This window comes from Pleurodeles waltl, chromosome 10 (assembly GCF_031143425.1).
Source record: "Pleurodeles waltl isolate 20211129_DDA chromosome 10, aPleWal1.hap1.20221129, whole genome shotgun sequence".
NCBI classification, from domain to species: Eukaryota; Metazoa; Chordata; class Amphibia; order Caudata; family Salamandridae; genus Pleurodeles; species Pleurodeles waltl.
Genome location: NC_090449.1, coordinates 316,131,708 through 316,147,740, shown reverse-complemented (window position 1 = coordinate 316,147,740; position 16,033 = coordinate 316,131,708). Strand labels below are relative to the sequence as shown.

General features: G+C 44.2%; 1 protein-coding gene across 1 annotated transcript in view; it reads right to left on the bottom strand.

The window, feature by feature from the left end:
* The window catches only part of LOC138261506 (ankyrin repeat and fibronectin type-III domain-containing protein 1-like), a 1,513,685-nt gene extending 1,498,191 nt beyond the window's left edge, over positions 1-15,494 (bottom strand). Inside the window, exons 1-2 of the mRNA XM_069210501.1 lie at positions 14,867-15,494; positions 11,449-11,835 (exon numbers count right to left, since the gene is read on the bottom strand). Coding sequence (XP_069066602.1) covers positions 11,449-11,570 — 122 coding nt within the window. The 5' untranslated portion in view covers positions 11,571-11,835; positions 14,867-15,494. The remainder of the gene's footprint in view (positions 1-11,448; positions 11,836-14,866) is intronic.
* Between the last annotated feature and the right edge of the window lie 539 nt (positions 15,495-16,033).

Below are 16,033 nucleotides of genomic sequence, written 5' to 3'. Positions count from 1 at the left end.
CATTTGGGCCATGAGAGCTTGGCTAACTCTCAAAATCCTCCCACTTGGAATGGTGAGGGTTGCACTTTTTGGACTTTGTGACGCTGCCATGTAGAAAAATCCACAAGACCTAGACACATCTGAAAACTAAACATCTGGGTTAGTCCAGGGTGATGTGCTTCACATGCACCCCCACACCATTTTCATACCCACAATGCCCTGCAAACCTCCAACTTTGCTGGAAATCACATATTTTCGTGATGGAACCCTCCGGAATCTGCAGGAATCCACAAAATTCCTACCACCCAGCATTGTTTCATCGGTACCGATGAAAATACTGCAGCACTTTTTAGCCTAAAAATGATTTTTTTCAAACTGCCCTTTGTCACCCGCTTTGGTTCCACCTACACAAGTGAGGTATCATTTTACCAGGAGACCGAGGAGAACTTTGGGTGGTAGGAAATATGTCCCAGTGTGGTGATCCCACACAGAAATGTGGGAAAATTAGATTTTTGAGCTAAATTTGAGGTTTGCTGAGGATTCTGGGTAAGAAAACATTGGGGGATCAACGCAAGTCACACCTCCCTGGATTCCCTCGGGTGTGTAGTTTTCAGAAATTTTGGGGTTTGGTAGACTTCCCTATATGGCTGCTGAGCCCAGGACCAAAAACGCAGGCCCCCCCCAAAAACAGGTAGTTCAGTATTTGATCATTTTGATGTGTCCACATAGTGTTTTGGGGCATTTCCTTTTGTGGGCACTAGGCCTACCCACACAAGTAAGGTACCATTTTTATCGGGAATCTTGGGGGAACGCTGGGTGGATGGAAATTTGCGGCTCCTCACAGATTCCAGAACGTTCTGTCAGCGAAATGTGAGGAAAATGTGTTTTTTTGCCATATTTTGAGGTTTGCAAAGGATTCTGGGTAACAGAACCTGGTGCCAGCCCCACAAGTCACCCCATATTGGATTCCCCTAGGTTCTAGTTTAAAAAAATGTGCAGGTTTGAAAGTTTTCCCTAGGTGCCGGCTGAGCTAGAGCCCAAAATCCACAGCTAGGCACTTTGCAAAAAACAGCTCTGTTTTCCTTGGGAAAATGTAATGTGTCCATGTTGTGTTTTGGGGCATTTCCTGTCACTGGCAGTAGGCCTACCCACAAAAGTGAGGTACCATTTTTATCGGGAGACTTGGAAGAACGCTGGGTGGAAGGAAATTTGTGGCTCCTCTCAGATTCCAGAACTTTCTGTCACCAAAATGTGAGGAGTAAGTGTTTTTTTAGCCATATTTTGAGGTTTGCAAAGGATTCTGGGTAACAGATCCTGGTCAGAGCCCCACAAGTCACCCATTCTTGGATTCCACTAGGCGTCTAGTTTTAAAACAATTCACAGGTTTGGTTGGTTTCCCTAGGTGCCCGCTGAGCTAGAGGCCAAAATCCACTGCTTGGCACTTTGCAAAAAACAGTTCTGTTATCTTTGGGAAAATGTGATGTGTCCATGTTGTGTTTTGGGGCATTTACTGTCACGGCGCTAGGCCTACCCACACAAGTAAGGTGCCGTTTTTATCGGGAGACTTGGGCAACGCTGGGTAGAAGGAAATCCATTGCTCCTCTCAGATTCCAGAACTTTCTCTCACCAAAATGTGAGGAAAAAGTGTTTTCTTTTAGCCACATTTTGAGGTTTGCAAAGGATTCTGGGTAACAGAACCTGGTGGGAGCCACACAGGCTACCCCATCCTGGATTCCCCTAGGTGTCTAGTTTTCCCAAATACACAGGTTTGATAGGTTTCCCTAGGTGCCAGCTGAGCTAGAGGCCAAAATCCACAGCTTGGCACTTTGCAAAAAAGAGCTCTATTTTCTTTGGGAAAATGTGATGTGTCCACGTTGTGTTTTGGGACATTTCCTGTCACTGGCACTAGGCCTACCACACAAGTGAGGCACCATTTTTATCTGGAGACTTGACTTGGGGGAACGCTGGGTGAAAGGAAATTTGTGGCTCCTCTCATTCCAGAACTTTCTGTCACCGAAATGTGAGGAAAAAGTGTTTTTTTGGCCAAATGTTGAGGTCTGCAAAGGATTCTGGGTAACAAATCCTGGTGAAACTCCCACAAGTCACCCTTCTTGGATTCCCCTAGGTGTCTAGTTTTCAAAAATGCACAGGTTTGGTAGGTTTTCCTAGGTGCCGTCTGAGCTTGAGACCAAAATCCTCAGCTAGGCACTTTGCAAAAAATAGGTCTGTTTTCTTTGGGAAAATGTGATGTGTCCATGTTGTGTTTTGAGGCATTTCCTGACTTCTATTTGAGAAATGCCCTTTAATTCGCATGCTAGTATGGGCACCCTGAAATTCAGAGATGTGCAAATAATCACTGCTTCTCAACACCTTGGGGGTCATTCTGACCTTGGCGGTCGGCGGTCGGCGCCCGCCAAGCGGTTCCCGCCGAAAGACCGCGGCGGCCATTCTGGCTTTCCCGCGGGGCCGGCGGGCGACCGCCAGAAGACCGCCGGCCGGCCCAGCGGGAAAGACCCAGCAACAATGAAGCCGGCTCCGAATGGAGCCGGCGGAGTTGCTGGGGTGCGACGGGTGCAGTGGCACCCGTCGCGATTTTCAGTGTCTGGCAAGCAGACACTGAAAATCTTGCTGGGGCCCTGTTAGGGGGCCCCTGCACTGCCCATGCCAGTGTCATGGGCAGTGCAGGGGCCCCCAGGGGCCCCACGGCACCCGTTCCCGCCATCCTGGTTCTGGCGGTGGACACCGCCAGACACAGGCTGGCGGGAAGGCGGTCGGAATTCCCATGGCGGTGCTGCAAGCAGCGCCGCCATGGCGGATACCCTGGGCCAGCGGGAAACCGGCGGGAAACCGCCGGCTTCCCTTTTCTGACCGCGGCTTTACCGCCGCGGTCAGAATCGCCCAGGAAGCACCGCCAGCCTGTTGGCGGTGCTTCCGCCGCACTCCGCCATGGCGGTCATGGACCGCCAAGGTCGTAATGACCCCCCTTATCTTGTGCCCATTTTGGAAATACAAAGGTTTTCTTGATACCTATTTTTCACTCTTTATATTTCAGCAAATGAATTGCTGTATTCCCGGTATAGAATGAAAACCCATTGCAAGGTGCAGCTCATTTATTGGCTCTGGGTACCTAGGGTTCTTGATGAACCTACATGCCCTATATATCCCCGCAACCAGAAGAGTCCAGTAGACATATAAGTATATTGCTTTAAAAAATCTGACATTGCAGGAAAAAGTTACAGAGTAAAACGTGGTGAAAAATGGCTGTTTTTTTTCACCTCAATTTCAATATTTTTTAATTGTAGCTGTTATTTTCTGTAAGAAAACCTTGTAGGATCTACACAAATTACCCCTTGCTGAATTCAGAATTTTGTCTCCTTTCCGAAATGTTTAGCTTTCTGGGATCCAGTATTGGTTTCACACCCATATCTGTCACTAACTGGAAGGAGGCTGAAAGCACAAACATTTTTAAAAATGGGGTATGTCCCAGTAAAATGCCAAAATTGTGTTGAAAAATTGGGTTTTATGATTCAAGTCTGCCTGTTCCTGAAAGCTGGGAAGATGGTGATTCTAGCACTGCAAATCCTTTATTGATGCCATTTTTAGGGAAGAAACCACAAGCCTTCTTCTGCAGTCCTTTTTTCCCATTTATTTAAAAAAAAACGAAATTTTTGCTGTATTTTGGCTAATTTCTTGGTCTCCTTCAGGGGAACCCACAAACTCTGGGCACCTCTAGAATCCCTACGATGTTGAAAAAAAAGGACGCAAATTTGCCGTGGGTAGCTTATGTAGACAAAAGGTTATGAGGGCCTAAGTGTGAACTGCCCCAAATAGCCCAAAAATTGCCTGGAACCTGAGGGGGAAAAGGCCTGGCATCGAAGGGGTTAAACTGATTTTTCTTCACGATGCATGATATTCGTGAATATCCTCAAATGTGTGCCTGTGTACGGCCAAAGGCTTTGCACAGTGTGGTGTTGGGTGGTTATAAGGGTTTGACTGCAGGGCCTGGCCTGCAGCCAACACCCGCTGCGCACGGCCAAAGGTTGAGTGCGGCAGTGCTTGGATTAACGTATAGTAATTAAAATTGCTTTATGTTAAAAAAAACATAGAAATTCAATGGAAAAAAAAACAAAGGTCACAGGGACATTATAGTTAGGTTCTGAATTTACTGGTACAAAACCACAGAAATTCAGCAGTTAGATTTAGAGTTATTTGAAGTTACTATGACTTGCACCATAAGGTATCTATAACTTACACCTTCGCCATGCGCAGCTAAATACTCCACATATTATATAATTGATGACTTCTTCTATGGCATCTTTGATATTATCACTGCAACATTTGCAATAAAATTAGTGAGAAAATTAGTTAGGAAACTATGCATGACAAGGGAGTGAGATATAGTTACCTTAGGGTGCGTGTTATAGCTGTAATGGGCCTGACTCATCCTGGACTGTGGTAGGGAATATAGAAGCCAGATTATAATGACCAATTGATAAATACACAGAGGGAGGTAAGAATTTACTATTCCTAACTCCACACCTGCATACCTTGAAGATATATTTATATATATCACCAAAGTATGTATGTTTGGGATTAGGTATAGAAAATCTACACAAATTATCCTTTGGCTATTATGTTATTCAACATTTTGGTCATGAGTTTGTGACCCTACCATATTCTGGCTTCGTTATTCCTGACCCACGCCCTCATTCTTGAAATCAAAGTTTCAAAACTTGCAGTAATTTTTTGATTGCTAACATTATAGATTGTCCAGTTCAATGAGTCACATTTTTGCTTTCTTGAACAGTGAAAAAAAGAGGCAAGAGAAGCAAAATTAGATGTCTTTCTTTCTGCAAAATATTAACTTGATCCAGAGATGGACGTACCACTGCAAAGACCAATTAAAAGTTAAGCATTCTGTGCTTTTTCTTTGGTACCATGTCCTGGTTAGAAATGGAACTATCCTTCTGAAGGAGATCACTCAGTTTCTCAAGAGTCGCTTCCACTAAGAAGGAATAGGCCATGCCATCTAAAATATGAAATTTAAATACCTCCTCATAAAGGTAGGACTGAGACTTGTACTCCTCCCTGGCATCCTATGTTTCAAAATATGACTCATGCTCTAGGAAATGCTCATTCTGGAGAATAAAAGAGACATAGCATGTATGAGGTTAAATGACAGGGAAAAAGTGTCATTGCCATTGACTCTGTATCAGACATCTGCCACTGATCATCTGTGAGCCAAATATAGCCTTGATGGAAAAGGTGTTGCTAACAAATGATGATGAGATGAAAGAGAAGAAACATTTTGCAGCTGATGGTGAAGATTTCATCAAAGAGAGTGGATTCTGAGAACTTTTCTTGATTGATTTCACCGGTATTTCATGCAGTGATGTTAAATTGAAAGTGTAGTCATCAGTGCTTAATTTGTATATAAAAATGTGCCGGTGCCCAAAGCCCTTCTCTTAAACACACGGCTGCTGCAATGAAACGTGCGACCACCGAATACTGATGCAGTGTAATCCTGATACCATCCCGGGCCTCTTCAATCTATTTACAGCCACTCCCTGCTCCTTCAGCTCACTCTTGCAGCTTTCTGCTTCCTCCCATTGTGACGCTTTTTCATTTTTCTCTCCCTCCGTCTTTCCCATTTGTGTCTTTTGCTCGCAGTAAATGCTTGATGCAGAAAACTAAGTGCCGGCGCTCAGTTATAAGTGCCGGTGCCCCGCACAGGAAACAAGCACGAATTAAGCACTGGCAGTAATCTCAGAATACTGTGATGCATAGGTGTTATAACATGTCTTTTCCCATGGCAAAGTTCGCTTTTTTTGCAGACAGGTCTAATGAAAATGTCAAATTTTCTTTTTTTCTGTTCGAAGCAATTAAGAAACCTTCTTTTTGCAGAGTCTCTCAACAAATCTGACCCCTGAAGAGAAAGAAACATTTTTTTCTGACTTGAGGTAAAGAAACAATAAAATACAACGTGTTGCTGCTTTTTAATCTTAGCAGTGACGAAAATATTGGGCTTGTCTAACCTTAGCAGTCAGTCCTTCATTTATGATTCCCCAAAATAATTTACCTTCAAAACCAGGTAAATATAGAAAAGATATTGGACTAGATCCTAAAACAGCTATCTAGCGCTACTAGAATCCATGGTGGTAAATTAAGGCAGTGCTTGCTCCAAATACGTTTTACCACTGTATGAAAACAGGATTCTGGAGTTGATAATGACATTTTGTTGTTAAGATGTGTTCTGTGATTTTTTTGCGCTTCTGTGATCTTATGTTGTATCGTTGCAAGTTGGTTTTATTGTTTTATACCGCGACTGTTGTGTTGCCTTTTGTTTTGACTATTTTCCTAGGATTTTTCTCTCATGGCTGAATTGTGTTGTTTATGCTACGTTGTGTATGATTGTGTTACGTTCTCTTGTTTAAGTTAGAAATGTCATCAAATGCTACTAAATTTCTAGTCAACAGTGCAAGCCTCAAACGTTCCTGTGACAAGCAATTATTTACTACTTTCTAAGTTTGTCTAGCTAGCTCTCTAACTATGCAAGGCCTCAGTCAACCCACACCTTTAGCATAGACTGCGCTAACCGGGGGCCCACTTTATGTAACATGGCTCTGAGTATTCAGTGAAGCAAGATTTTAAAACTTTCTTAAAAATAAAAGTTAACTTTAACAGCTGTCATCTGACCAGTTCTTGCCAATACATCAATTCCATATGTGGACGGAAAGCAAACTGATAATACAACATTCTTTAAAGCATAATAATGCACTTCAAAAATCAAAGTAGACTTCGGTAAATAGTCTTCAGCATCAAGAATCCTCAGCTGACATGGCAAAGAAATGTAAACTGAATTGGTACAGAAGACAAAGCGGCATAGGGTGTTTCACCTTTACCAGACCCAACAAAATAATGCTGACTACAATAACTATAATGCAAACATTTTAGACCCTCATTTGACACCAGCAGGTGATATACACTTACACACTGGAGCAGATTCAAGAGCCCATAGCACCTCCTTGTGCCATATTAGTGTCATTTGTTTACGTTAATATGGCCCAACAAGGCCAAAATCGCTGCTCCAAATTTGCAAAATGGCGCAATGCAAGCATTGTGCCACTTTGTAACCCTTTGAGCTACATTATGCCTGTGCCAGGCATAATGTATACAAAGGAGGCGTTCCCCATTAGGGGGTCCAAAAAAATGGCGCAAACAAATCGAAGAGATTTCTTTGCGTCACTTTTTTCGGCACTTTTAATGACTGCTCAGAGCAGGCATTAAAAGGAGGCACACTATAGTTTACAATGGGCCTCAACGGGCTTTGCTGGATTAGAGTCAACATTTTTGACTCTATCCTGCACAGCTCCAATGCTAGTTCCCCTAACTACTACACACATGGTGGTGTTAGGGAGGATGCTAAGAGGTGCACGAAAAGTGGCATTGCACTCGGAGCAGCACCACTTTTCTTAAATCAGGCTCTTTGAGTCTAATGGTTGGAACGCAAGCAGTCGCTCCTTTCTCCAGCCAGTAGTGTTGCAGGGATCAGTACACACTTAGGGCAAGGATGACGTGTGGCCCAAGGAGGAAACACATGCTGTCTATGGGAAAGGGTAAAATAAAGCTCTGTTACTGAGCAGAAAGTTCATATTTTGCTTTGCAAGTAAAAGTGTCCTTCTCTGGCCCTGATTCGCATGAGTGGATGGCTCATGACATGTCTCACCTTTACACTCTGATTGGGAACGGCATGTTGATATCGTCTGTCTGCATATGAGGTGCCAATATCAAGCACAGGTGGGTGGATAAGTGGAAGCTGAGAACGCCATTCCTCCGAGACCAGTTTACCATCATCAGTTACATTGTAATGGTGAGAGACGCGTCATAGGCTGAAAAGCTTCTATTGTGTGTGCAAGAGTCTACATCTCTATGGAATGAATCCTCTGCATGCCGGAGCGCTGGTTGGCTGGATGGAAAATAGTATTTTTACATCTGTTGATCCAAGAAAGACTCAAAGCAGCAAGGCTTTATAAGCATGTTATTGAACATCCATTTTATTTATCTTTATCATTATTTTTTTTGGCAATTATCTTTTACCGCGGTGATGCAAACAAAGAATAAAACATTGCCTAACATAACATGAAGTGCAAAATCACCGCCGTTGACTATGATATAAGAGGGTTTTTGTGTAGCGCAGCATCCACGAACTACCTGTTTCTTGGCGTTTTGTCTAGGCATCTGCTATCAATGGTTATGCAGTGGAAGTCCTCCACTGGGAGGTTTGTACCTGATCCCTGTTGGGATAGGTGGAAGGTTTGAAGGCTGAGGGCTATTGTCACCGGGGTGGTCCACAATGACACCTCCGTGAAGGCCTTTAGATCTTCCAAACTAAGCCGTGTGAACATCATGTGGGTGGGAACTGAAAAATGGTTCTCATTGAGGATTTGAATTGTGAGGACCTATCCCTAAAACTGAGTGAATGAATAGTTTACTTGTATAGCTAATTTAAAGCAATAAAGAAAATATAAAACAATCAATGCAATTTCATATTTAAAAACCATCTCATCAGTTCCTAACCCAATATAACACTGGCCCTACGCCTTACAGAATATAAAACGTTAATCACAGTACGTATTGAATCGAACTATATCGGTTTAAATACTGTTAAAACACATCTACATAAAAACATAATGTTTATATAATTGTATTCCGTTAATTGTGGATGATAATTTCTCTGCATCAGTCATTCATTTTGTAAATTCGGTAGTTAATTGCATATTACCTCCTTGAAGACACAACATCAAAGCTTGTCCACATCTTCTAATTACCAAGAGGCTCAGTGAATCACGAAGCAATTTTGTAAGTGCGGGTAAAAGAACAGGACATACTCACACGACATGCAAAACATCCTCCTTCTGGTAATCGTGCGAAGGACAATTACAATAGAAACACATTTCAGACCAATGTGACATAAAATCAATAGAAGGTAACAAGCCGAACTGATATTTCATTAGCTTTATCTTGCAGTGAACAGGAAAGAGTGCTCAAAAACAGGGTTGCTTCCAACCTTGAATATAAGAATTTATGACGCTCCAGGCATACGGGCGAATGCCTAATGGTATTGTGCCTGCTATATACTAGGCCAGCTTGAGTGACCTATTGAAAACTGTTTTAAACAACGCATCTTCTGCTGTTGTTGTGCCCTCTTAATATCTAAGCTTAGAATATAATCGAAATCGAACATCAAAAGTTAAGTATAGATTTTCAATAACCACATGTATGTACCTTGAAGATATACATATATATGTTCACTAAAACACCAAAGGTTACAGAGACATTAAAGTTCGGAAGCAGAATTTAAAAAAACCTTAGAAAATCACTAAAAAACAAAGGTTACAGGGACGTTAGGTTCAGAATTTGCAGACCCAAAACCGTAGAAATTAAACAGTTATAGTTCTACTTATCTCAAGAAACTACAACTCATAGTAACTATAACTTGCCACCTCCCATCATGCACAGTTTTCTAATCAATAATTTTATTGTATAGAAGATGTCTTTACTGATGTAATATGTGGGGTAAGTAGCAGTGCATGGAGAGGGTGCGAGTTATAGTCCCCTTAGCAAACAAGTTATAGTTTCTTCAAACAAGTATAACTATAACTGTCGAATTTCTATACTTTTGTGTGTCTAAAATCCGAACCTAACTTTAATTCTATTTCCAATCTACAACGTCCCTGTAACATTTGTTTTTTTTTTTCACTGTATTTCTTGGGTGTTTTTAATGTTAAGTAATATTTAATTACCTTACGTTAATCCAACCCCCGCCATGCACAACCTTCATTCATGGGTGGCGGGGTTGGCCACTGGGCCAACCCCTCCACAGGCACCCAACCCTGTGCCACACAGGGCCTTTGGCTGTGTGCTGCAAGGGTTGGCCGCAGGGCGTGGCCTTCGGCCAACACCTAGGTAGGCACCCAATCCTTTGGCCATACGCGGAGGGGGTTGGACGCAGAGCCTGCAGTCAAAACCCCCAATTGGCACCCAACTCCGTACCACACACAGCCGTCAGCTATGGGAGGCAGGGGTTGGGCACAGGGCCTGGCCTGTAATCAGGCTTTGCAGCCAACCCTCCGGTTGCACCCATCTCTGCTCTGTGCATGGCCTTCTGCTAAGCACAGGGTGGGTCAGCTGCAGAACCTGTGGCCACGCCCTGCGGCCAACCCCTGCAGACACCCGTGCCTCACACAGCCGTGCAAGGCAGGGGTTACACTCGGAGCCTGGCCTGCGGCCAGGACCTGTGTCCCACACCCCCACATGCAGGAAACTCGGGAGGGGGGCACATAGCCCCCGGTTTGGGCCAATTACAGAAACAGGGACTCAATTCCCCGGTGCCTGCCCACTTCATCCAAGTGGCCCGGCCCCACCTAAGGTACCCCCTGTGTGCTTTTGGGAGCCTTGAGGGGAACCTGAATGCCCCTGCAGTCCCTACCAGCTCCCTGCCTCCAGCAGGAGCCGGCATTGCTGCAGCACACAGGGAGCAGCAACTAATGCCGCTCTCTGCATGTGGGAGCAATCTTTTCATCTTTTTTCCTGTCTGCTTGACAGCAAGCAGGGAAACAGATGAAAAGTTGGCTCCCAGCGGGCGGAAGCAGTTTTTCTGCTCTGACCCACTGCAATTGGACTTACTGTTTGCTCTCGCTTGGCGAGAGCTGTCAAAACTCCCACCAAGCAAAAGCAAACATCTATGTCCCAAGCGTAGGCACCTCAGGACGTAGGGAGCCAGCCAGGAGGGTGCTTCACAGCCCCCCTCCTTTGCATTTGCATGAGCTGGCTCTGGGGAGGCTACGCATCCCCCCTCCCTATTCTCAAATCGTTCATGGCTTCGGGGAGGTGGTGGTCCCCGGGTGTGAAAAGGGCCAGGGACAGTGGTCCACGGGCCACTCTCCCCTTACAAACATAGGCCTGGCCCCAGGAACCTGGCAGTCCCCAGGGCCACCAAATAGCTGTGGGGAGGGGTGAACATGTGCGCCCCTTGCCCCAATATACTTATTTTTGTTTGCCCCAATCAAGAAGCATCAACTTTGTACTGATGGCCTTAAACAAAAACTAAACCTACTTGGCAGAGATCACTTTTGCCAAATTTCATCGTTTCTATCCCAATATACGTCATGCGTAACTGAACCATTATCAATAAACACTGCTGCGACTCACAAGAGTTGGCCAACATCACTAGTCCTATTAGTGTTTCAACTGAATCCTTCTTAGATGTGCTGAAGGTAAAAAGACATAAAAGGAGCCAGAAGGTAAAAGCCTTCTTTATCAATGTAGAGAAGTCTTTGACTTCCAAGTGAATTGTTTTTTCCCAGAAATTTTAAAATATAAAAAATAACTCAACGTATGCACCATGTACAGCACACAGACGAAAAAAACATGAACATACTGCAAGTCCCATAAAAAAATTCTGATTACCTGGATTCTGTAATTGTACAACAGTAGCTACCACTTCTCCTGCCGACACTCCGACCCGAACGGAACTCTTCTCTTGACTTTCGGAGACTGAAGTACTCTGTTAGTTTTCCAAACGAGGACATAGTTCTGCTTCTCACACCCTTAAACCGATGTAAGACTTACGTCATTGCCTGCATTGAGCATGCAGTACAGCGGTATCCAGACTGGACAGTGAAGGCCGTCGTAGGAGGGAGTCACAGACAGAAAGGGCAACAAAAAAAAATACTGCTTTAAGCTCCAGATCTATGAGGTTTTACTTGTGGCTCATTTGAGAAAATAATTCCACAGATGAAAAAAAAAAATAGAAGTAAAATCGATGGTCCTCAGAAGGAGGATGGCCTTGCAATGCTGCAGAGAAACAGAATAAAGAGAAATATGGCTTTCAGGAAAGGCCACGTTCAGACAATGTAACTGTCTCTTTAAACGCATGAGGTGTGAGGGGGTTTGGTCAATGTCATGGCACCCATGAAATGTTGAGTAAGGGTGGGGAGAATGGAAACAATGGAGTCCCAAGACATTTTTTGAACTTTGTAAGGAGATACACATACATAACTATGGATATTGAAAACATACAATCATTGGGTTGTTCTGACAGCACACTTGGTACATCTACTTGGCACTCCTGTTACTAGCCCCTAGCAGGATGCCACACACACAGGCCTGCTACCTAACATAGCTTGCCACCCCAACTCTGCTCATCTGGGCTAAAATACATCCAATGAGGTTTCCATTCCCTATTGCAACAGAGGAAAAATCTACTAAAAAGTGATATATGTTTCATTGCTTTGTGGTAATGCTATGATAAGCTGATTGAATTGTACGAACATTGAAAGGTGACTGAGAAGAATATTTAAAAACGGGCTACTACTACAAATGGCCAACATTGTACCCACTCTTCTGACTTGCCTTGCTGTGCTTTTAAGACCTTAATGATGTTAACAACGTTGTTTCTATAAGACAGCTACCACCTTGAGTAGCAAGGTCCATGTCCACACTTTTGTGTGGTGGTACCTGCCAGCAGCCATTAAAGCGAGCTACTGACAACCAAAGTCCAATGGCCCAGCATCCTACCATAATATCATAGGCAAAATATTGATTACCAAAATATTGAGGATGGAAGGGCATACTGGTGTTTATAAATGTGCTATTTTTAACTCCACATCAAGTAGCTTGATGATATATGTGTCATCATGGTACATTTCTGTAGAGTTAATGATAGTCGGGGCCAAAAGAATTATGCAATTTTGCGGTTGTGGCATTTTGTGCATAATTATGGGTTTGCCACCTTTGCCACATAACCCATCATCTGCTGTATAATCTACAAATGTCAACAACAAAAATGTTTTTAGCTCTAATGGTTCAAACGTTACTAAAATTGCAGTGACACATGTTGCTACACAATGGAAGGCGCTTTGTAAAACTTTAATGGTGCGCATTCTGTTTTTTATTGCTTTATTTGGATAATAAACTGGTACTAATGAGGTGCAAACAATGCCCAAACAGTGTTAACGAATGTAAAAAATAAATAAATAATAAGATACCAAATAATGAATTACTACTGTAAGAAAATGTGCTGCATTACGCCACATAATTTGCTTTTTCTTACTGCATAATTTAGTCAACCCTGCTGCATAATTCGGGCCTCTCCCACTGCATAATTTCAGTGGCATTGATCATAGTAAACCTATTCTTAGCACAATACATGCACCTCATCGTGATTTTGGTCTTCGATATTTTGTGCACAATATTATAGTGGACAGTGCTTTTCCTACCAAAATATTTTGTGCATCCACTCTCCTCTGTGCATTTGGTATGTATTGTGCTGACATATCATGCTTGAAAGTAATGCAGTGTTTGGGGCTATGGGGCTAACCTGTGAAAGGGAATGAGTAATGTAGGCAAAGAGTATTGCAAGGCAAAGGGTGACATGGCCGAAGGTGATGCATTGGAAACAGTTGCAAAGTGAAGTAAGTGCCACAGTGAACACTACCATGATGTAATGGATGAGGAAGGGAATAGACTGTCACAGTAAAAAAGTGATGTAGCCAATGGGCGATGCATTCAAATGTGTGAAAGTTGAGTGAGGCACACAATAAGAAGACCTCGACAAGAGTGTAAAATGATTAAAAGTGGCGTGATGAAAAGTAACAGCCTGATTTGGAGTTTGGCTGATGGATGTGCTCCCTCAGGGCCACAGAGCAAAGTTCTCCACCGCCCTGACAGAGCCCCATCTACCAAATTCTGAGATGTCCGCTGGCCCTGCAGCCATCTCTCCCATTGCAAGAAAACTCTGTCACAATGGTTCCTGTCTATGCATTTTAAGCTTCAGAGACTGCTCCATCAACATGATGGAACCGCATGGCAAACTTCCAAACTTTTTATTCTATTTTCCTAAGGAAAAAAAGAATGTGGGAATTTGATTTGGAAAAAAAAAATCAATGCACACTTGCCATTGGAATTTCCTCTCAAGGCAAGCAGGACATTTTGCAGTTTTCACTGCCCATTACTGCCAGGCTTTACCTGAGGTGACGGACAGTGAAATCTGGCCATGTGCTTGCCCACTCCAAATCAGGTGGACGAACACGCAGATGAACCTCTGACGGCGTTTATCTGTTGGGCCTTGTTTATGTAAGCGGTTGAGACAGAGTAGTCCCCGCCTTTGACATAATGAAGGTTCACCCCCCTCTAAATCGGCCTCTTAGTCTGACAGGCAGAGTGACACAAGGAAGGAATAGACATGGATACGAGTGGAACGTAGCAGAGGGACACAACAGAAAGTGTAACAATACTACAAGTGCAGTAAAAAGAATAACAGTGAGCATAGCCTCACTTCCCAGGAGTCAACTTGATATACTCTCCTTCCAACCACGCATCCTACACGCTGTAGCAAGCTGCCAACATGGGTAAGCGCTTCAGCGCCCCACACGGAGGTGGTCAGCACTATATAAATAGAGGAGACAATACAACGCCGTCTCTCCTGGAAGCCTGAGTTGTAAGTCTGCACATAGTCTGAATCTGGACGTCCTTAGCTAAACAATAAAGTTGAGTGTATTTCTCCTTTTTCTCGCTCGAACACGCTGTAGAGAGTGACAACTCCAAGTGGGTGAATTGTTTTTTATGTTCGTTACTTATATGAATTCCCTGGCACTGGTATTACACTGATAAAGGTGTTGGCATTTCCTATCAGTAGTGGTTGTAAGGTATTTCTATTTTCAGCCCTATAGTACACAACCCATTTCTTAGTTCCCAGCCCCCTTTTCCGTGTATACATTACGCAGCACCATGCGTCCCCTGCCTAAATTCCCTGGCTTATGAACCTCTAAGGGTGGTTCACCCCACTCTGCCCTCTTAATAATGCTTTCCGTTACGTTTGGCGTACCTCACATTCCTTGGCTGCATGGCCAACATCTTCTCCCTTGTGTGGCGTATCCCAGTTCCGCCGGTGTTAACAGCTGAGGCTCCATACCTTTCTCCAAAAACATGCCCCGCCAGATGGAAGTGGCGACGATTCTGCAACCCGTGAGCTTTCCTGCGACTTGCGGCGCAAACCTCCCGCCCTCCCAGGGGCTTTAAGTGCAGTATTTGCTGCTGCAGACTCCCCACGGCCCGTCCACACAAATCAAAGATCAATAAATGCGCTGCGCGCGCCAGTCTTAAAGAAGAAAGACAACACGGCGGCGGCGTCGCCTTGCAGCTCCTCGGGAGACTTGCTCGGCGCTGCCTGCAGTTGTGGCGGTGAGAGCAGCGCGAGCAGTAGTCCGCAGCCGGTTCCCCGCAGGCATAAACAACGGCAGGACGGAATTGATAAATAAATTGGACCAAAGGGACTAGATAAAAAATCTAATGTGATGAAAGCAGTTGTCGATTTGTTTCAGCCGCTGGCTGTCCTTCTCTGAAGCCCAGAGATCTGCGGCACACTGCGCATCCAGAGGTGGAGTCAGTGGCGAGGCAGACTCCCTGTCATCCCCGCATCAGGTACCAACCCTTCGGCAGTTCGTCCTCTCCCATTAATATTCCATAAGTGAAGAGTGCAGCCTGGAGACCTGTCCTCGCCTCGCTGGAAGACGTCTGACAGAAACTCCCTCCCTGGACCTCTCCCTCCCCCCAACTCTCCTTCCACCTCCCGCATCCCTCCACCTCCCCAGCAGAGTTCATTCTTGCTTAGGCGCAGAATGTTTTTATCAATTGAGTTGGGGAAAGATGAAATTGCGCGCGAGGTCTCTCTCGCGCTCCCAGACTCCATTAGCTCCCTCATCACCATACAGGTCAAGATCAGTGGTTTTAGAGAGAGTGCTCATAAGAACTAAAGCAGCTCTGGTTTCTGAAGGTGCTTAAGGCCCGTATTTATACTTTTTTTAGCGCCGCATTTGCACCGCTTTTTGACGCAAAACGGCGCAAACCTACAAAATACAATGGTATTTTGCAAGTTTGCGCCGTTTTTGCGTCAAAAAACGACGCAAATGCGGCGCTAAAAAAGTATAAATACGGCAATGTATCCGTGAAAAGAGGTACACATGCACTTGGCGCAATTGAGGTAGAGGCTGCA